Below are 23,259 nucleotides of genomic sequence, written 5' to 3'. Positions count from 1 at the left end.
GCCCATAACGACTTCATTATAGTCTCCCGTCAATTGCTGATCAATCGAGCCGACACGGATAAGGACAAACGGAGTGCCAAGGTGCTCATTATCTACAGCACTGGAAAGCAGCACATCGTCACCTTCAAGCTGCCCATCCATGCGTTTACAGTGCAAAAGCTGTTTCTCAAGATGAACCTTCATATGGAGGATAACATCACGATTGATTGCATGGAGAATGCCGGTGGTATTATCCATTTGGTGGTCTCTGTGGGATTCGCCATCGGTGATACAATTGCCGATAAGATTGCCAAGGCGGAGGAGTTCTACAAGAAGGTGCATCAGTCCAGGGCGTCCGCTGATGCCGCTCCTCGCAACGCGGTGCCCGTTGAAGAGCCACCATCTCTTCCGGTTGTCAAGCCATCGGGGGTCTCGGTGGGCTTCGCCATCGGTGATACCATTGCCGATACGATTGCCCATGCGGAGGAGTTCAACAAGAAGGTGCATCAGTCAAAGGCGTCCGCTGGTGCCGCTCTTCCCAACGCGGTGCCCGTTGAAGTGCCACCATCTCGTGCGGTTGTCAAGCCATCGGAGACTTCGGTGGCCAACAATGGTTGCCAGCCATCTGCAACCAAAGGCAAGAAGCACAAGAAAAGACATCGCGCTCCGGGAGACACCAATGCTGACAAAGCGATATCGTCGGCGAATCAAGACGCCAATACTCCCAAGACCAAGAAACAGAAGAAGTGTCATTCTGCAGAGGACAGCAATGGTTATCAAGTTGCTGGTGCTCAAGACAACCCAGGTTCATCTGGCAATAAACAGGGAAGTCAAACCCCTACGGGTAACACCTCAAATTCTCCAAAGAAGAGTAGTACTGCCCAAGTGATATCGTCGGTGGATCAAGACGACAATACTCCCAAGACCAAGAAACAGAAGAAGTGTCATTCTGCAGAGGACAGCAATGGTTATCAAGTTGCTGGTGCTCAAGACAACCCAGGTTCATCTGGCAATAAACAGGGAAATCAAACCCCCACGGGTAACACCTCAAATTCTCCAAAGAAGAGCAATGGTCTCCAGGGCGTGCAACCAGCTGGAGACGCTGTCGCAAGCTCCCAGTCAATCCAGTCGAAGGACCAAGTCGCACATGCCACTGTTAGCAAGAAATCGGAAGAGACAGCTGGTGGATCTCAATCGCGGGTGCAACCGAATGTTGCATCCATACCGGCGCCAGCCGAGAAAGCAACTAGTGACACTATACCCACACCTGCAGAACGCGCAGAGAAGAGTCGCCTGCGCCGGAACATCAACTGGATAATAAGCAGGGACTTTGACGATGAAGTCATTGTGCTGTTGAGCAGCGAGGATGAGGAGACCACCGCCGCCGCCAATGGCCAAACAGAGGGAAGACTCTCCGTCGACGAGAATCCAACGCTTTTCACATATCCGCCCACCGGAACCGGTGGCCTGAGCATCACCATTAAGGACTATATGTGTCTCAAGGAAGGCTCATTTCTGAACGACATAATCATTGATTTTTATCTGCGCTGGCTAAAGAATAACATCATACCAGAGGGTCAGCGCGATAGGACTCTTTAGCACATTTTTCCACATGAGATTGACCACAGAGACGAGTCCCAACAACACGAAGGAGCCGGTGGCCAAGAGGCGTCACGAAAGGGTAAAGAAGTGGACACGAACCGTGAATATATTCGAGAAGGATTTCATCATAATACCATTCAACGAGAAGTCCCATTGGATACTGGCCATTATATGTTTTCCAAACCTGAAGACCTCCGTGGTTAACCATGATGTACAGACACCCGGCGAAGACATTCCAATCAAACAGCCATTGATTCTCATCTTCGATTCGTTGGAGGGCAACTCACGCGATCGAGATATTGCCATATTGCATGATTACCTCAACTTCGAGTACAAGGCAAAGTATCCGAAAGAGCGGGCGCGCATCTTCAACGGGGATAATATGCCAGGTCTCATTGTGGAGGTGCCGCAGCAGGAGAATCTCACCGATTGCGGCCTCTATCTGCTGCAGTATGCGGAGCAATTCTTCACAAAACCCATCGTTAACTATAAGCTGCCCATTAGGGAGCTGATCGATTGGTTTGACCTGCTCACAGTAACCAAGAAGCGCGAGGATATCGCCAATCTCATCCAGAAGCTGATGAATGAAGGCAATCAGCAGGGCATAACTTTGCCCGTCATAAAGTTTCCCACACTGAATGGCATAATGGTGATGGATGTGGATGACGATAAGGAATGGGACACGGAGGAAGAGAATCAAACTATAAACCAATATAGTTTTGAAACCAGAACACCGCCGAAAAGAAGGCATACACTCCAGTAAACCACTTGTGAAGTGGCTGCTTCGGAAAATTATATTTTCACACAGAAGAACTGAAGACGACGACAACGCAATGCACACACGTTTGGAATACTAGGAGGAGCAAGTTACACGGAGGTGTGTTCACCAGAATTATAGGTTTTTTCCACCAAAAGCAAGAAAACTTTCATACACACACACACACACAAGTCACCAAAAAGAGCAGTGCGGCCAAAAAGACGATAAAGAGGCTACCTACCAGAGAGAGAGAAAGAGAGACACAGATCAGGATCACAGGATGAGCAGGATAAGCAGCATGAGCAGGATAAGCAGCATGAGAAGGATAAGCAGGAGCTGGATGCCAGGAGGTGGAGAATGGCCAAACATCAAGAAAAATTCTAAATTTAGAGTCACCAAATTAATAAAAAATATTTTTTTTTGTAAATAGCAAAATAAACGGTCCATAGGACCAATAAAATTAAGTCACGCAATAAGCATAGCTTTATAGATTGCCAAAAATGAATTCTACTATACTATATGGTACTTAAGCGCGGTTATCAGCTATTTGGAAAATCAGCATTATACTCGACTCTAAGCCCACACACATACACAGACACACGCACACGCACACACATGGATCTCTTTGCATTGGTGTTGGGGTTCGGCGATAAGAAAATCGAGCCATTAAGTCGCGCCGGCGATTCTATAGACGCTCAGTTGCTTTGGAGCGATTCTTTGATGCAGACGAACGTCGGTCGGAGATTGCGGATTGTAATAAAAGAGCAAGCACAGAGAGAGAGAGAGAGAGACAGTTAATGAGACAGAGAGATATATATGCAGGTGGGAGCTTTGTATTACACATACACTAGGGCTTGACTGTATAAGTACACATTGTAACGGAGTGCTACAATGTGCTTTTAAGTTATGATTATACAGTACAGTAATTAACCGATATGTGTGCAAATTAGAATAAGACTGTTATTTATTAATTGTATTTATTTGTTTTTATTCATTGTACGTGACAATTGGAGAACAAAATTAAAACTGGAACTTAGGGCAAGCTCCGCCGGACCACGAAGCCGCCGCTGCCGCTGGAAAGTCGGCTGAATGTTGCGTCAGCGTCTGCAACGGGCGGTCAGGCAGCTTGCGTGTGCGGGTTTCTGGTTTCGGCTGCAACTCCGTCGCGACCGCATCCGGCGTAGCAGCGTTGTCAGCAAACTTAAGCTTGCGCGTGTTAACTCCTCCCCTACTAGTTTGAAACGCGTCCTCGGGTTTCTTCCTTCCCCTTCTGCACTGGTACAATTTCCAGGTGCCCAGGAGGAGTAGGAATAGGGCGATCAGTGCTAAGCCGCCATACGATCGTGAAGATAATCCTGTTCTAAGATCCCCGATATGTCGGAGATTCTTCATGGTTAGGTCATGTAGAAATGGGAGGCTCAGATGTTCTCTGAAAAGGGTGACATTGACCACGGCTGACGTGGATACGGCAGGTTTCTTCTTCAGGATGCCTCGGTGGTTCACGTAACGGGTGCCATTTAGTGAGACGTAATCGTCGTAAGTCGCAAGGAATGTTCCCGCGATTATCTGTTTGTGTCCAGTGCTGTCCACTACATTCATAGTCGCGTTGTTTATTACTGCAATACCCTCTCCGATTACTATCACGGGCGCCAGGTGACCGGGGCGTGTGGCACAGTGAGCGACAGTTCCAGATACCAGTTGTTGAGCGCATGAAGTATCTTTTAGTCTTCTGCAGAAAGTGGTGCTCACAGTAGCAGCGCAGTCACGTACAGCGAAGGTCTTTGTTCCGCAGTCGGCCACCGTATTACCCTCTTCTAGATCTAATATTATGTTATTATGTTGGACAGGAAGGATATCTATTTTTTTACAGCTTAACAGAGGTTTGGGATATTTGATCAGAAAGTACAATAATTCAGAATTTTGAAAAGCTTTTATATGGGAGACCTCTAAAAGGTCGGTTATACTAGTATTGGTGAGTTGTTCATTTAATAATTCTTTAATGTCGATGCTGTCTAGTATAAGGGGGCTGATTAAATTTATTTTTGCAAGTGTAACAGTGAGGATTAAGTCCTCAAGGTTTGTAATTATCATTCTATTCTTTGCCAAAATAGTTGCATAAAAATGTTCGACCTCTGCATCTGGTTTCAAAATTGCATTGAGGGCCCTGGAAACGTCATTGAGTCTTGCTTGGAATTTAGTGTTGATCTCTATCTGCTTGCTTTCGGATTCTATTAACTGATTTTGTTTGAATTTTATTTGTTCCCAGTCATCAAAATCTGGGGTTCCTGCAATTGCCTTAAGGGCACTACCTATCATGTTAATGCTACGTGCTTGTCGGTGATGAACGGTCAGGGTAGCTATTAAGGTGGCTATGTGCTGTACGTCCGTTTTCAGTACCTGTCTCATATGGTCTTTGGGTAGTTTGTCTATTAATTTCCATGTCTCGTCGATGTAAATTTCGAACGATGTCAAGTTCGTCGTGTGTCCTAAATAAGTGTACGAGTCCCAGATTGTTACATCTCCGTCAACTATAGGTATGTAGTCCGCGTGGGAGTAGTCGTTGAGTCTCAATGTCGCTTCGGTCAAGGTCATGGTTGCTATTATTAAACTGAAAAGATATAACCTTAATAAAAATGTAATTAGTTAGAAATAGTTGTTATGATTTTTCAAATGTCAAGAGCCTATTTAAGATTGTCCTTATGGACCACCCTCCCTTTAATAAGAACCGTCGTACCTAGATCTGCTTCCACTATACCCTCTGTGAATAGGGGTGATAGTTTATTTCCTAGTCTCTTATTGTTTTTTATCCAAACCTGATCGCCTACCAAATACGACTTATAGACCCTTTTTTTATTCATTTGGTCAAGTGTCTTTTGCTGTGCTGATGCAATTTTTTCTTTGATCTGCTCTGTACTACCTTTGGAGGCTGCGTGAATTACGTCTATGGGTCTCTCGTTTGTCACCGAATGAATTGACCTGTTGTACTTTATAGTTGCAAAGAGAATGTTTTCGACAGTGTCCTCTACTTGTGTTTCCAACTTATAAGAGCGTGCTATATCCCCAAGAGTGCCATGGAACCGCTCGACTTGTCCATTAGAGAGACTATGCAAGGGTGGGGCGTTTGAAATCACGATGCCAAAGTTATTGCTGAGCATTGATTTAATAGTTTCTGAGTTCAAGGATTTCTCGTTGTCGCAGTAAATTGCCTTTGTTTCGGGGAACATGTTCAAAAGTTGCAAAAGTGGAGCTTTTATATCCACAATTGCGCGAGACCGTATAGGCTGTACTACCGCAAACTTGGAAAACTTATCGATGCAGGTTAGAAAATATTTACCAGCAGTGGAGTAAACATCTATATGCAACATTTCCCCGGCAAACGACGGTATCGGGGTTTTTCCTAATTCCTGCTTTCTTGGGTGCCGATCATGTTTGCTCATAGTACAAATTCTACAGTTTGCAGCTATTTCTGAAGTTAAGTGACCCATTTTTGGAAAAAAGTAGTCCCTAAGTATTTGTTTCGCATTTTCTTGGGCTGCTCTGTGCGCGCGATTATGTTCGGCCGTCGCAATTTCCCTCTGTTCCATTGGGTTTACAATGTCTGTTACCAAGTTCTTGCAATATCTAAAGGTGGTGGAAGGGAATGCCATAACCAGTCCGTGCTGGATAAAAGCCAGTATGGGTAGCTCGCAATGAATTGCGTTGACTACGTCAGCATTTACTGCATCTTTAATGCTTTGCAATAATGTGCTGCGATCAGAAAAATTTAGTATGTGACGAGTTTTTGCCTTAAACAAAATAAGCGTCTTCTGTTGGGGAATAGTTCCTTCTCTCAAAATAATTTGGTTCCGGAAACAATTCACCGGTTTGTCTGTGGCTTCAATGGTATACGTGAGGGATTCTTCGCTGTGGATGGTGGCGACATCCGAGTCTACTGAGTCCTCTAGTGCGTTGACATTTTGGCGAGACAGAGCGTCTGCTACCAAGTTCTCTTTTCCGGGTTTATAAATTATGTTTGCGTTGTGCTCATCAATGAAGGCTTTCCAACGCTTTATTTTGGCATTCGGGTTTTTGTCCGATACCGAAAAGGTTAATGGCTGGTGGTCTGTATGAATGTTAAGATTCTTGACACCATACAGGTAATTTCTGAGGTTCTTAAGTGCCCATACAATGGCGAGAAGCTCGCGCTCATTTGTGGCAAAATTTACCTCGTTACCTCGCAGTGTTCGCGAGATCATTGTTATCGGGCGGCCGTCTTGAGACAGTACCGCTCCCAGTCCGCAGCCAGACGCGTCTGTTGTGAGGTCAAAAGGCTTCTTGTAATTGGGTAGGACAACATTACATCTTCGGAGGCCAGTATATTTTTTAGCCTATCGAAGGCTTCATTCTGCTCTGGTGACAACTCGATTATCACCTTTCTTGAGTAGTTGGCACTTACTTTGCCATTTTCGCCTTTCAAGATATCTGTTAGGGGCTTTGCGATGTTGGCGAAGCCCGTTATGAAGCAGCTATAATAGCGTGCTAAACCTAAAAATGACCTTAGAGCGAATAGGGTTTTTGGTGGGGGAAAGTCCTTAATAGCCTTAATTTTATCGGGCGAAGACTGAATCCCGCCTCTGCACACTGTAAATCCCAAGTATTCCACGTTTTTTTTAAAAAACTTGGATTTTTCTTGAGACACCCGCATGCCTGCGTCTCTTAGATTTTCCAAGACCCACTCAATGTCTCTGACGTGGTCTTCTTTGGACTTGGAGAAAATTATTACGTCGTCGACGTAAACATAACATATCCTACCAATTTGTTCGCGGAGCACATCATCGATGGCTCGTTGAAAAATACTTGGGGCATTTTTCAGCCCGAAGGGGAGTCTACAATACTCGTACTTCCCGTTGTTGACAGAGAACGCTGTCTTTTTCCTGTCTCTTTCAGCCAATTCGATTTGGTGAAACCCTGACTTGAGGTCCAGCGTAGTGAAATACTGGGCCTCGCCCAAATTTGACAATATAGTCGAAATGGATGGGATAGGGTATTTGTCGTCGGTTGTCTTATGATTTAGTTTCCTAAAATCAATAACCAGACGCTTTTGTTTGTGACCCGCTTCGTCGATGCCTTTTTTGTCGACGACCCATATCGGGTTATTGTAAGGGGACTTTGACGGTCGTATTATGCCATTCGCTAGAAGTTGTTTAACCTCTGCATTGACAAAGTCAGACACGCCCTTTGGATACGGATACAGTTTTGAGTAAACTGGTTCGTCATCCGTTGGTATGGTGGCAACCGTATTTATGTTGTACGGTAGGGACTCGTTAACGTCCGCAAATGCCTTTACCATTTTTTTGATCATACTATCAAAAGTGGGTCTGATAGCAGGAGGGACATCTGCGTCATTAATTTGAATATGGTTCACCTGTTGACATTTAGTGAACTCGATTTTATTCATCCCATGGTCATGTTTAATGACGTTGTTTGTCAGATCTATTTGGGCATTGATCTGCTTTAACAGGTCAAGGCCAATTATGCCATCAAAGTCATTAAGTGACTCTAGCATGAAAAAATAGGACTTTACACCGAAAAGGTGGATGGGGCATTTCTGCTCGATCTTAGTGTGCCCATGAATTGATTTGACTTGGAAAGGGCTGTCAACTGACACCCAATGTGCCAGTTCGGGAAGGGGTTTTATATAATTTTTTGAGGCCCCTGTGTCTATCAGAAGTCTGATAATTCGCCCTGCAACCGTTCGTCTTATAAACGGAAGCAGGGAGCTTCCGCTAAAAAATTACAGCTTTCGACTTCGGACAAATCGTCCTCAACCTGTGTCGTTTCATGCTGTGACCGTGACTCGTAGTCACCGCTACTCTCTTCTTGGGGTAGATGATTTAGGTTTTGTTGGGTCCTCATGGACTGGTCGCCGTACCTTTGATTGTTCCAGTAACCCTGTGTGGGTTGCCTGGAGCGCGAGGAGGGATCCACCTCCATTGGCTCGGGACCCCGCCCTTGGGACTTTTGGTTGTTAAAGCGCTGTTTTGCGCTATTTGGGTTTTGCTGGTCATTCCTGTCTTTTTGGTTCTTTTGGAAGTAGGGATTCCTGTTTTGAGGATTTTCTTCCTTTGCCTGTTGGGCGTTCTGACGCCAGTTCTGAGACTTTTGCGAATTTTGTTTCTGGGGTTTTTCCTCAAGATGTCTTGCAAAATTTGCTGCGAAATAGCCTCTCTCATTGCTTGATTCAGCCTCTTGGGCCAGAGCTAAGGCTGAGGGGAGATCTATTGGTTGCGCCGGGAAGACTGCCCACTTCAGAGATTTTTTTAATCCTGAGACGAAAACGTGAAGCGCGTCGCTTCTAAATTTTTCGTTTAATATAGCCGCTGCGACGGAGTCGTGCGTCATTAGTGTTTTATTTGTCAATAGTGTGAGTTTTTTTTCGACTTCGTCGAAATATTGTAGTAGTGGCAAGTTGCCCTGCTGAAGAGTGCTTAGTTGCTGTTGGATAACGTGAACCGGTGTTTTGTCCGCATATGTAAAATCTAACCTAGCAATAATGGCTTTAAAATTCAACACTGTGTTGAATGAGGCCAGCACAGCATCTGCTGGTCCCCTTACTTTGTTTCTGATTATAGCTACTGCCTGGTAGTGTCTTGAGGTGCCGCTGTATGGTTCGAAGACTTTATAAGCTGCGGAAGCGGCTTGCCTCCACGAAACATAGTTTTCTATCTTTCCGTCGAACTCGGGGATGGACTTTGCTACATCTAAGGGCTCATCGCAGCGGGTCCCTGGCACTATTTCAGCTTCCTGGAAAATTTCTATCTGTGGTGCAGAAACTCTAGCTTTACCAAGTTGGTTTGTCAGGGAGGCTATCTTTTCGTCAAATAAGCGGGCTTGTTGCTCAAGGGCTGCCTGCACTTTTGCCTCCATTCGGGCAACCTGTTCAGCATTCATTTTTTTTGATTGTTCTAAAGTCCGCTCTAAGTATGAGGCTATTAGTTCGTCGCCACTACTGTCGTCCGCTCTGTTTTGGTATTGCCCTGGACGCAGCATAAAAAGACTCAAATCGTTTCGGAATTAATTTTTTGTTTAAGCTTATAGATGCTGTTCAACGCTTTATTGCAACAGGCAGAAATTTATTTAAGTTTGTTTCTCACACTGACAGCTCTAAGTATTTTATTTACCTTATTCGAAAAATAAAAAATGAACATCTCACTTACATCTTTTTATATATGAAATTCGAACTTCGATCAAGTGGTGTGGTGGCCGCTGCGATATGCTGTTTCCCGTCGGCCGCTCGTACTTGTTGATTTGATTTTTTTAACTCGCTCAGCTTTTTGGCTGGGGTTCTTAATTTTTTTGTATTTGTTGTGTGCGTATTTTGCACTATTTTTGTTTTTGTTTTTTTTCACAAAATTTGTTCTTTTTGGTGAATTCTTGCACTGTTTTTTGTGGTTTTTTTTTTCCACTAAATTGGTTTTGTTGTTTTTTGTTTACTTTATTAAATCATACCGCAACTCTTTGCTTTAGCTCGAAGAGTTATTCCGGTTAGATAATAGAGTAACTGTTCACTTGTTGATTTTGTTATTCACTTCATTGAACCGTACCGCGACTCTTTGCGTTAGCTCGAAGAGTTAGAGTAACTGGGTTACTTTCCGTGTGGGCGCCAATTAGAATAAGACTGTTATTTATTAATTGTATTTATTTGTTTTTATTCATTGTACGTGACAATTGGAGAACAAAATTAAAACTGGAACTTAGGGCAAGCTCCGCCGGACCACGAAGCCGCCGCTGCCGCTGGAAAGTCGGCTGAATGTTGCGTCAGCGTCTGCAACGGGCGGTCAGGCAGCTTGCGTGTGCGGGTTTCTGGTTTCGGCTGCAACTCCGTCGCGACCGCATCCGGCGTAGCAGCGTTGTCAGCAAACTTAAGCTTGCGCGTGTTAACTTGCATACTACAATACTACTTTTACAGTTTGGTAGAAAATCTTCTTTATTTTTATATATGTTTTTAGTTTTCTTATTCCATTTGTCTCTATATACATTTATATTGGGAATTATTTCTTTCTTTCTTTCTTTTTCTATTTTGTCAATGTTAGTCAAAAAAAAAAATTTTCTTTTACATTATTGTCTGCCTGAATCTAGCTATGGCTTCACGGGACATATTGGGTTAACAGGGCATAGTAGTTTATGCTCCATTTTACAATGTGTCTTAAAATTTTTCTTATATATATATATATATTTATATTTATTGTTAATTAGTTAATATTTTAGTGCTGCTGATGTTCATCTCCTGGTGTCAGCTGGGCGTCGCCGGGGGTGGCACGCTGATACTCCCTCGCTGCTGTCTATTTCTGGGCTGCTGATGATGTTGATGGCTGCTCACAAGTCCCCAGGCAGTGAGGACTCCAGACTCCTTCACAGTCCGGGGGGCAGGACTTTTTAGCCTTCGTTAGTGCTGGTGCTGGTGCTGGACATGCCTTTGGTTTTGGAACTTCATTAATTATTGTTATATTTTTAGTATTTTCTGAGTAAGTTTTCTCGAGTTTTTGGGTCTTCAATTCTTCCTGATATTGAAGCAAGTGGTCTAGCTCTGCATGTAGCCTTAGAGCTTTCGACCAAACCGGTGGCGTTTGCTGACCGTATATTAGCCACCTTACGTGGGCTATTCGTTTGTTCAGCTTGGTATTTAGACCGCCACGGTGTTTTCCCATAACTCAATACAACTCTACTCACTCAGATATTTCCTTAGTTTTGGCAATTGTAAGTTCCATGTAATGATTCCTCGGTCTTCTTCCTCAGCCTTCCAGTCCAGTTTTCCTCCAATATGTGTTTTTTATTTCGTTAATTTGTCCATCGTTGGACGACTGTCACGGTCGCCATGTAATGGGTCGTTCATTGATAACACAAGTCTTTTGGTTTTGATTGCAGCCGTCAGGCTGAATTAGGTTTTTATTTGATTTTTATTAAATTTTTGTTTGGCGGAAATGGTTCTGCCAGTTCAACGTCTTTACAGTGTCTGCGTTGTGAGTTTTGAATATATTTCGTCTTAGGCTAAGCCGCGTAGCTGCGCTGCCAGATACGCCAGCGGCGGAGCGGCTTTCTTATGTATATCTTATATATCTAGGCTTATCGAGAGAGCGATCTATGTACTTATGTATTATGCATTTGGTCGGCGTGGGAATGCTGACCATGCACTTATACTTTGTAGCCTTCAAGTGTACGATCATGTTACATCCGCCTTGGGCCTTATTGGTTGCATAAACATAAACATAAACATAGAAAAAAAGTGCTGCTATATGTTAGTATGCCAATGGCACCGGAGTTGTTCACTTAATACTTGAAACGTATCAGCGGAATTTAATTTTTTTAGGAAAGCGCTAACTAATTATAAGGTATTTGCGGTATTTATTTTTAATCTTCGAAGAGCGTAAACTGGATGTAAATGTGGTTTCACTCAACCTTGACAATTGATGTATGCGTGTTGAGGTGTGTACTCATCTTAAAATCTGAGAAAAGATAAAGATTTTTTAGAAAATTCGAATAATAATTGTGGACAATATTTTTTTTATATTAGTTTATGTTTAATGCTCGTTTATGTTTCATTTGTGACGAGTGAATTTAGTGAACAGTTGAACTGGGCGCGGTGGTCCGTATTCTTCCTTTTTGGCCTTGGCCTACTAATGGTACGGTTGCCACACAATCCTCTGGGCTGCTTTCTCGGGTGCCTCCACACCACTCAGCCTATCCAGCAGATTACCACACACTTTAATCAGAGGTTACTTGGTTAATATTTCATTTACTTTCATTTCATTTATTATACTCTGTACTGCGATATCGGTAACTCCTCCCCCCCTGGAATGAAGTGACGGCCACATCGAAGGAATGGCCGAAACGTAATTTAACGGAATTTCCACAGGGGTGATAATGGTGCTTCTTCTTTCAACATCAGGGTCAATATTGTGCATATGGTATTCTCGTTTGACCGCGCGTTCACACTTCCGAGATCCTTCTGTTAACACTCCGACACTCGGCCTCCTTCCGCACGCGATCTCTCAGATGATTTTTGGATACTTGGTACGCCGTTTAAACAAATCATAAAATCGGGAGAAACCAAATTTTTGTGGTATCAAATATCGCATAAATCACACTGGTTGCAAAATGAAAGGAATATAGTGATCGAAGTCACCGTGTAAGGTGACTTCACCCATCCAGTGAACTTGTACATCAAGCAGCCCGAGACTTTGCAATCGTATTCTGAAACTTCAGTTTCAGATGAGCCCATAACGTTCATAACATTCATAACGTTAGCGTACATATGTTGTGTTGAATCGGCTCCGAAAATGGTAAGTCGAATCGCCCATAACGACTTCATTATAGTCTCCCGTCAATTGCTGGTCAATCGAGCCGACACGGATAAGGACAAACGGAGTGCCAAGGTGCTCATTATCTACAGCACTGGAAAGCAGCACATCGTCACCTTCAAGCTGCCCATCCATGCGTTTACAGTGCAAAAGCTGTTTCTCAAGATGAACCTTCATATGGAGGATAACATCACGATTGATTGCATGGAGAATGCCGGTGGTATTATCCATTTTGTGGTCTCTGTGGGATTCGCCATCGGTGATACCATTGCCGATAAGATTGCCAAGGCGGAGGAGTTCTACAAGAAGGTGCATAAGTCCAGGGCGTCCGCTGATGCCGCTCCTCGCAACGCGGTGCCCGTTGAAGAGCCACCATCTCTTCCGGTTGTCAAGCCATCGGTGGTCTCGGTGGGCTTCGCCATCGGTGATACCATTGCCGATACGATTGCCCATGCGGAGAAGTTCAACAAGAAGGTGCATCAGTCAAAGGCGTCCGCTGGTGCCGCTCTTCCCAACGCGGTGCCCGTTGAAGTGCCACCATCTCGTGCGGTTGTCAAGCCATCGGAGACTTCGGTGGCCAACAATGGTTGCCAGCCATCTGCAACCAAAGGCAAGAAGCACAAGAAAAGACATCGCGCTCCGGGAGACACCAATGCTGACAAAGCGATATCGTCGGCGAATCAAGACGCCAATACTCCCAAGACCAAGAAACAGAAGAAGTGTCATTCTGCAGAGGACAGCAATGGTTATCAAGTTGCTGGTGCTCAAGACAACCCAGGTTCATCTGGCAATAAACAGGGAAATCAAACCCCCACGGGTAACACCTCAAATTCTCCAAAGAAGAGCAATGGTCTTCAGGGCGTGCAACCAGCTGGAGACGCTGTCGCAAGCTCCCAGTCAATCCAGTCGAAGGACCAAGTCGCACATGCCACTGTTAGCAAGAAATCGGAAGAGACAGCTGGTGGATCTCAATCGCGGGTGCAACCGAATGTTGCATCCATACCGGCGCCAGCCGAGAAAGCAACTAGTGACACTATACCCACACCTGCAGAACGCGCAGAGAAGAGTCGCCTGCGCCGGAACATTACCTGGATAATAAGCAGGGACTTTGACGATGAAGTCATTGTGCTGTTGAGCAGCGAGGATGAGGAGACCACCGCCGCCGCCAATGGCCAAACAGAGGGAAGACTCTCCGTCGACGAGAATCCAACGCTTTTCACATATCCGCCCACCGGAACCGGTGGCCTGAGCATCACCATTAAGGACTATATGTGTCTCAAGGAAGGCTCATTTCTGAACGACATAATCATTGATTTTTATCTGCGCTGGCTAAAGAATAACATCATACCAGAGGGTCAGCGCGATAGGACGCACATCTTTAGCACATTTTTCCACATGAGATTGACCACAGAGACGAGTCCCAACAACACGAAGGAGCCGGTGGCCAAGAGGCGTCACGAAAGGGTAAAGAAGTGGACACGAACCGTGAATATATTCGAGAAGGATTTCATCATAATACCATTCAACGAGAAGTCCCATTGGATACTGGCCATCATATGTTTTCCAAACCTGAAGACCTCCGTGGTTAACCATGATGTACAGACACCCGGCGAAGACATTCCAATCAAGCAGCCATTGATTCTCATCTTCGATTCGTTGGAGGGCAACTCACGTGATCGAGATATTGCCATATTGCATGATTACCTCAACTTCGAGTACAAGGCAAAGTATCCGAAAGAGCGGGCGCGCATCTTCAACGGGGATAATATGCCAGGTCTCATTGTGGAGGTGCCGCAGCAGGAGAATCTCACCGATTGCGGCCTCTATCTGCTGCAGTATGCGGAGCAATTCTTCACAAAACCCATCGTTAACTATAAGCTGCCCATTAGGGAGCTAATCGATTGGTTTGACCTGCTCACAGTAACCAAGAAGCGCGAGGATATCGCCAATCTCATCCAGAAGCTGATGAATGAAGGCAATCAGCAGGGCATAACTTTGCCCGTCATAAAGTTTCCCACACTGAATGGCATAATGGTGATGGATGTGGATGACGATAAGGAATGGGACACGGAGGAAGAGAATCAAACTATAAACCAATATAGTTTTGAAACCAGAACACCGCCGAAAAGAAGGCATACACTCAAGTAAACCACTTGTGAAGTGGCTGCTTCGGAAAATTATATTTTCACACAGAAGAACTGAAGACGACGACAACGCAATGCACACACGTTTGGAATACTAGGAGGAGCAAGTTACACGGAGGTGGGTTCACCAGAATTATAGGTTTTTTCCCCCAAAAGCAAGAAAACTTTCATACACACACACACACACAAGTCACCAAAAAGAGCAGTGCGGCCAAAAAGACGATAAAGAGGCAACCTACCAGAGAGAGAGAAAGAGAGACACAGATCAGGATCACAGGATGAGCAGGATAAGCAGCATGAGCAGGATAAGCAGGAGCTGGATGCCAGGAGGTGGAGAATGGCCAAACATCAAGAAAAATTCTAAATTTAGAGTCACCAAATTAATAAAAAATATTTTTTTTTGTAAATAGCAAAATAAACGGTCCATAGGACCAATAAAATTAAGTCACGCAATAAGCATAGCTTTATAGATTGCCAAAAATGAATTCTACTATACTATATGGTACTTAAGCGCGGTTATCAGCTATTTGGAAAATCAGCATTATACTCGACTCTAAGCCCACACACATACACAGACACACGCACACGCACACACATGGATCTCTTTGCATTGGTGTTGGGGTTCGGCGATAAGAAAATCGAGCCATTAAGTCGCGAGCCATTTTAGTGCTGCTGCTGTTCATCTCCTGGTGTCAGCTGGGCGTCGCCGGGGGTGGCACGCTGATACTCCCTCGCTGCTGTCTATTTCTGGGCTGCTGATGATGTTGATGGCTGCTCACAAGTCCCCAGGCAGTGAGGACTCCAGACTCCTTCACAGTCCGGGGGGCAGGACTTTTTAGCCTTCGTTAGTGCTGGTGCTGGTGCTGGACATGCCTTTGGTTTTGGAACTTCATTAATTATTGTTATATTTTTAGTATTTTCTGAGTAAGTTTTCTCGAGTTTTTGGGTCTTCAATTCTTCCTGATATTGAAGCAAGTGGTCTAGCTCTGCATGTAGCCTTAGAGCTTTCGACCAAACCGGTGGCGTTTGCTGACCGTATATTAGCCACCTTACGTGGGCTATACGTTTGTTCAGCTTGGTATTTAGACCGCCACGGTGTTTTCCCATAACTCAATACAACTCTACTCACTCAGATATTTCCTTAGTTTTGGCAATTGTAAGTTCCATGTAATGATTCCTCGGTCTTCTTCCTTAGCCTTCCAGTCCAGTTTTCCTCCAATATGTGTTTTTTATTTCGTTAATTTGTCCATCGTTGGACGACTGTCACGGTCGCCATGTAATGGGTCGTTCATTGATAACACAAGTCTTTTGGTTTTGATTGCAGCCGTCAGGCTGAATTAGGTTTTTATTTGATTTTTATTAAATTTTTGTTTGGCGGAAATGGTTCTGCCAGTTCAACGTCTTTACAGTGTCTGCGTTGTGAGTTTTGAATATATTTCGTCTTAGGCTAAGCCGCGTAGCTGCGCTGCCGGATACGACAGCGGCGGAGCGGCTTTCTTATGTATGTTGTATATCTTATATATCTAGGCTTATCGAGAGAGCGATCTATGTACTTATGTATTATGCATTTGGTCGGCGTGGGAATGCTGACCATGCACTTATACTTTGTAGCCTTCAAGTGTACGATCATGTTACATCCGCCTTGGGCCTTATTGGTTGCATAAACATAAACATAAACATAGAAACAAAGTGCTGCTATATGTTAGTATGCTATTATACTTAAATGTTCTTAATATTACATAGGCGAATACTACACCAATGGCACCGGAGTTGTTCACTTAATACTTGAAACGTATCAGCGGAATTTAATTTTTTTAGGAAAGCTCAAACTAATTATAAGGTATTTGCGGTATTTATTTTTAATCTTCGAAGAGCGTAAACTGGATGTAAATGTGGTTTCACTCAACCTTGACAATTGATGTATGCGTGTTGAGGTGTGTACTCATCTTAAAATCTGAGAAAAGATAAAGATTTTTTAGAAAATTCGAATAATAATTGTGGACAAAATTTTTTTTTATATTAGTTTATGTTTAATGCTCGTTTATGTTTCATTTGTGACGAGTGAATTTAGTGAACAGTTGAACTGGGCGCGGTGGTCCGTATTCTTCCTTTTTGGCCTTGGCCTACTAATGGTACGGTTGCCACACAATCCTCTGGGCTGCTTTCTCGGGTGCCTCCACACCACTCAGCCTATCCAGCAGATTACCACACACTTTAATCAGAGGTTACTTGGTTAATATTTCATTTACTTTCATTTCATTTATTATACTCTGTACTGCGATATCGGTAACTCCTCCCCCCCTGGAATGAAGTGACGGCCACATCGAAGGAATGGCCGAAACGTAATTTAACGGAATTTCCACAGGGGTGATAATGGTGCTTCTTCTTTCAACATCAGGGTCAATATTGTGCATATGGTATTCTCGTTTGACCGCGCGTTCACACTTCCGAGATCCTTCTGTTAACACTCCGACACTCGGCCTCCTTCCGCACGCGATCTCTCAGATGATTTTTGGATACTTGGTACGCCGTTTAAACAAATCATAAAATCGGGAGAAACCAAATTTTTGTGGTATCAAATATCGCATAAATCACACTGGTTGCAAAATGAAAGGAATATAGTGATCGAAGTCACCGTGTAAGGTGACTTCACCCATCCAGTGAACTTGTACATCAAGCAGCCCGAGACTTTGCAATCGTATTCTAAAACTTCAGTTTCAGATGAGCCCATAACGTTCATAACATTCATAACGTTAGCGTACATATGTTGTGTTGAATCGGCTCCGAAAATGGTAAGTCGAATCGCCCATAACGACTTCATTATAGTCTCCCGTCAATTGCTGATCAATCGAGCCGACACGGATAAGGACAAACGGAGTGCCAAGGTGCTCATTATCTACAGCACTGGAAAGCAGCACATCGTCACCTTCAAGCTGCCCATCCATGCGTTTACAGTGCAAAAGCTGTTTCTCAAGATGAACCTTCATATGGAGGATAACATCACGATTGATTGCATGGAGAATGCCGGTGGTATTATCCATTTGGTGGTCTCTGTGGGATTCGCCATCGGTGATACCATTGCCAATAAGATTGCCAAGGCGGAGAAGTTCTACAAGAAGGTGCATCAGTCCAGGGCGTCCGCTGATGCCGCTCCTCGCAACGCGGTGCCCGTTGAAGAGCCACCATCTCTTCCGGTTGTCAAGCCATCGGTGGTCTCGGTGGGCTTCGCCATCGGTGATACCATTGCCGATACGATTGCCCATGCGGAGAAGTTCAACAAGAAGGTGCATCAGTCAAAGGCGTCCGCTGGTGCCGCTCTTCCCAACGCGGTGCCCGTTGAAGTGCCACCATCTCGTGCGGTTGTCAAGCCATCGGAGACTTCGGTGGCCAACAATGGTTGCCAGCCATCTGCAACCAAAGGCAAGAAGCACAAGAAAAGACATCGCGCTCCGGGAGACACCAATGCTGACAAAGCGATATCGTCGGCGAATCAAGACGCCAATACTCCCAAGACCAAGAAACAGAAGAAGTGTCATTCTGCAGAGGACAGCAATGGTTATCAAGTTGCTGGTGCTCAAGACAACCCAGGTTCATCTGGCAATAAACAGGGAAATCAAACCCCCACGGGTAACACCTCAAATTCTCCAAAGAAGAGCAATGGTCTTCAGGGCGTGCAACCAGCTGGAGACGCTGTCGCAAGCTCCCAGTCAATCCAGTCGAAGGACCAAGTCGCACATGCCACTGTTAGCAAGAAATCGGAAGAGACAGCTGGTGGATCTCAATCGCGGGTGCAACCGAATGTTGCATCCATACCGGCGCCAGCCGAGAAAGCAAATAGTGACACTATACCCACACCTGCAGAACGCGCAGAGAAGAGTCGCCTGCGCCGGAACATTAACTGGATAATAAGCAGGGACTTTGACGATGAAGTCATTGTGCTGTTGAGCAGCGAGGATGAGGAGACCACCGCCGCCGCCAATGGCCAAACAGAGGGAAGACTCTCCGTCGACGAGAATCCAACGCTTTTCACATATCCGCCCACCGGAACCGGTGGCCTGAGCATCACCATTAAGGACTATATGTGTCTCAAGGAAGGCTCATTTCTGAACGACATAATCATTGATTTTTATCTGCGCTGGCTAAAGAATAACATCATACCAGAGGGTCAGCGCGATAGGACGCACATCTTTAGCACATTTTTCCACATGAGATTGACCACAGAGACGAGTCCCAACAACACGAAGGAGCCGGTGGCCAAGAGGCGTCACGAAAGGGTAAAGAAGTGGACACGAACCGTGAATATATTCGAGAAGGATTTCATCATAATACCATTCAACGAGAAGTCCCATTGGATACTGGCCATCATATGTTTTCCAAACCTGAAGACCTCCGTGGTTAACCATGATGTACAGACACCCGGCGAAGACATTCCAATCAAACAGCCATTGATTCTCATCTTCTATTCGTTGGAGGGCAACTCACGCGATCGAGATATTGCCATATTGCATGATTACCTCAACTTCGAGTACAAGGCAAAGTATCCGAAAGAGCGGGCGCGCATCTTCAACGGGGATAATATGCCAGGTCTCATTGTGGAGGTGCCGCAGCAGGAGAATCTCACCGATTGCGGCCTCTATCTGCTGCAGTATGCGGAGCAATTCTTCACAAAACCCATCGTTAACTATAAGCTGCCCATTAGGGAGCTGATCGATTGGTTTGACCTGCTCACAGTAACCAAGAAGCGCGAGGATATCGCCAATCTCATCCAGAAGCTGATGAATGAAGGCAATCAGCAGGGCATAACTTTGCCCGTCATAAAGTTTCCCACACTGAATGGCATAATGGTGATGGATGTGGATGACGATAAGGAATGGGACACGGAGGAAGAGAATCAAACTATAAACCAATATAGTTTTGAAACCAGAACACCGCCGAAAAGAAGGCATACACTCAAGTAAACCACTTGTGAAGTGGCTGCTTCGGAAAATTATATTTTCACACAGAAGAACTGAAGACGACGACAACGCAATGCACACACGTTTGGAATACTAGGAGGAGCAAGTTACACGGAGGTGGGTTCACCAGAATTATAGGTTTTTTCCCCCAAAAGCAAGAAAACTTTCATACACACACACACACACAAGTCACCAAAAAGAGCAGTGCGGCCAAAAAGACGATAAAGAGGCTACCTACCAGAGAGAGAGAAAGAGAGACACAGATCAGGATCACAGGATGAGCAGGATAAGCAGCATGAGCAGGATAAGCAGCATGAGCAGGATAAGCAGGAGCTGGATGCCAGGAGGTGGAGAATGGCCAAACATCAAGAAAAATTCTAAATTTAGAGTCACCAAATTAATAGAAAATATTTTTTTTTGTAAATAGCAAAATAAACGGTCCATAGGACCAATAAAAATAAGTCACGCAATAAGCATAGCTTTATAGATTGCCAAAAATGAATTCTACTATACTATATGGTACTTAAGCGCGGTTATCAGCTATTTGGAAAATCAGCATTATACTCGACTCTAAGCCCACACACATACACAGACACACGCACACGCACACACATGGAACTCTTTGCATTGGTGTTGGGGTTCGGCGATAAGAAAATCGAGCCATTAAGTCGCGCCGGCGATTCTATAGACGCTCAGTTGCTTTGGAGCGATTCTTTGATGCATACGAACGTCGGAGTTTGCGGATTGTAATAAAAGAGCAAGCACAGAGAGAGAGAGAGAGACAGTTAATGAGACAGAGAGTCAGTGGGAAGGAGCGAGCGTCGGAGTGTTAACAGAAGATTCGGAATGTGAACGCGCGGTCAAACGAGAAGAAAAGGAGCAGTGCAAGCATCGGGCGCAAGAAGCCGAAGGACTAGAAGGACGAATCACACAAGCAAGTGGAGATCTGGGAGTGGAGGAGAAGGATCTGACGTGTCGTAAGGATCATTGGAGTCAGTGGCCAGCGAAGGTGGTCCCAGGACGAGCGTTGCCTCGCCCAAGGACGATACACCCTGCACCATAACATCCTAAACCCAGACCGACCGGCGGGTGGTCTTCCAGAGGAGACGACTGCGACGAAGCGGGTTCCAGAAGGACAGTGGAGTCAGTGGTCGGTACAGGTGGTCCCAGGACGAGCGTTGCCTCGCCCCAGGACGATACACCGTGCCCCATAATATCCTAGTCCCGGCCGGGCCGACTCGTCGTCCACGTCAAGGAGCCAGCAGTACCACGGAGGCAAGGCGTTGCAAGAGAAGCGCCGAAGAAGATCTCCGAAAAAAGTCAATCTCAGTTTTTGGCGTCCAGAATGGAACTGATTGTGCTTCTACTTTCCAGACTTAAGCTAAGCTAAATGTTTACAAAAGAATTCTAGTGTTCGTTGGCAACATGTATATATCGAAGTGCTGGTGCGGCGGTTCTTGTTTCTTAATCGAGAATTGTCGCAATCACATCCTGTCAAAGTGCTGTGTCTGCATTTGCAACATATTAGCAGTTTCGAATCAGCTCATAAGGGCAATGACTGTTTTGGCAGCTTGGCGGGTGGTACCGAATCGTGTATACTCTGTACTGCGATATCGGTAACTCCTCCCCCCTGGAATGAAGTGACGACCACATCGAAGGAATGGCCGAAACGTAATTTAACGGAATTTCCACAGGGGTGATAATGGTGCTTCTTCTTTTCAACATTAGGGTCAATATTGTGCATATGGTCAGGAATACGAATAATATATAAATTGTGAAGAGGTGACTTGTAGCCGAAGTCTTCATGGTGATGATGTCATCTTGGCCTGATAAGGCTTGTATATAGAGTTTGTGCAGGTTTATGTCTTCGAAAGTGTTTTTTATATTCATCTGCTCGAATGATCTTGTTTTATTATGAATTCGTTGATAGATTTTATCTCGTTTTCTGACAATTTTAATTTGGGTATAAGATTTAACTTAGTTATTAAGATGCTTTCGGCTATGTTACTTATGTGGTTGTTTAAGACATCTATATTGAAATTAATTCTAGTGATATATTGGAGACAAATATATATATGCAGGTGGGAGCTTTGTATTACACATACACTAGGGCTTGACTGTATATGTACACATTGTAACGAAGTGCTACAATGTGCTTTTAAGTTATGATTATACAGTACAGTAATTAACCGATATGTGTGCATACTACAATACTACTTGTATTGTGCTTCACGGGACATATTGGGTGAACAGGGCATAGAAGTTTATGCTCCATTTTACAATGTGTCTTAAAATTTTTCTTATATATATATATATTTATATTTATTGTTAATTAGTAAATATTTTAGTGCTGCTGATGTTCATCTCCTGGTGTCAGCTGGGCGTCGCCGGGGGTGGCACGCTGATACTCCCTCGCTGCTGTCTATTTCTGGGCTGCTGATGATGTTGATGGCTGCTCACAAGTCCCCAGGCAGTGAGGACTCCAGACTCCTTCACAGTCCGGGGGGCAGGACTTTTTAGCCTTCGTTAGTGCTGGTGCTGGTGCTGGACATGCCTTTGGTTTTGGAACTTCATTAATTATTGTTATATTTTTAGTATTTTCTGAGTAAGTTTTCTCGAGTTTTTGGGTCTTCAATTCTTCCTGATATTGAAGCAAGTGGTCTAGCTCTGCATGTAGCCTTAGAGCTTTCGACCAAACCGGTGGCGTTTGCTGACCGTATATTAGCCACCTTACGTGGGCTATACGTTTGTTCAGCTTGGTATTTAGACCGCCACGGTGTTTTCCCATAACTCAATACAACTCTACTCACTCAGATATTTCCTTAGTTTTGGCAATTGTAAGTTCCATGTAATGATTCCTCGGTCTTCTTCCTCAGCCTTCCATTCCAGTTTTCCTCCAATATGTGTTTTTTATTTCGTTAATTTGTCCATCGTTGACGACTGTCACGGTCGCCATGTAATGGGTCGTTCATTGATAACACAAGTCTTTTGGTTTTGATTGCAGCCGTCAGGCTGAATTAGGTTTTTATTTGATTTTTATTAAATTTTTGTTTGGCGGAAATGGTTCTGCCAGTTCAACGTCTTTACAGTGTCTGCGTTGTGAGTTTTGAATATATTTCGTCTTAGGCTAAGCCGCGTAGCTGCGCTGCCGGATACGCCAGCGGCGGAGCGGCTTTCTTATGTATATCTTATATATCTAGGCTTATCGAGAGAGCGATCTATGTACTTATGTATTATGCATTTGGTCGGCGTGGGAATGCTGACCATGCACTTATACTTTGTAGCCTTCAAGTGTACGATCATGTTACATCCGCCTTGGGCCTTATTGGTTGCATAAACATAAACATAAACATAGAAACAAAGTGCTGCTATATGTTAGTATGCTATTATACTTAAATGTTCTTAATATTACATAGGCGCATACTACACCATGGCCGGAGTTTTCACTTAATACTTGAACGTATCAGCGCTAACTAATTATAAGG

General features: G+C 44.5%; 2 protein-coding genes and 1 pseudogene across 2 annotated transcripts; all 3 read left to right on the top strand.

Annotated features, from left to right (window-relative positions):
• On the top strand, positions 1-2,344 carry LOC117149522 (annotated as a pseudogene).
• A 10,325-nt stretch (positions 2,345-12,669) lies between these two features.
• LOC117149524 (ubiquitin-like-specific protease 2) lies at positions 12,670-14,823 on the top strand (the record flags this gene model as incomplete). Its single annotated transcript, XM_033316792.1, has 2 exons — positions 12,670-12,984; positions 13,150-14,823. Coding segments are annotated over 2 exons (1,989 nt in total), but the record flags the coding sequence as incomplete, so codon positions are not given.
• A 2,800-nt stretch (positions 14,824-17,623) lies between these two features.
• Positions 17,624-19,777, top strand: LOC117149523 (ubiquitin-like-specific protease 2; the record flags this gene model as incomplete). The annotated part of the gene is made up of 2 exons (XM_033316791.1): positions 17,624-18,037; positions 18,188-19,777. Coding segments are annotated over 2 exons (2,004 nt in total), but the record flags the coding sequence as incomplete, so codon positions are not given.
• Between the last annotated feature and the right edge of the window lie 3,482 nt (positions 19,778-23,259).

The sequence above is a fragment of the Drosophila mauritiana genome, unplaced genomic scaffold, assembly GCF_004382145.1.
Source record: "Drosophila mauritiana strain mau12 unplaced genomic scaffold, ASM438214v1 U_238, whole genome shotgun sequence".
Classification (NCBI taxonomy): Eukaryota; Metazoa; Arthropoda; class Insecta; order Diptera; family Drosophilidae; genus Drosophila; species Drosophila mauritiana.
The sequence above is the reverse complement of the archived record's forward strand: the minus strand, read 5'-3'. Positions and strand labels throughout refer to the sequence as shown.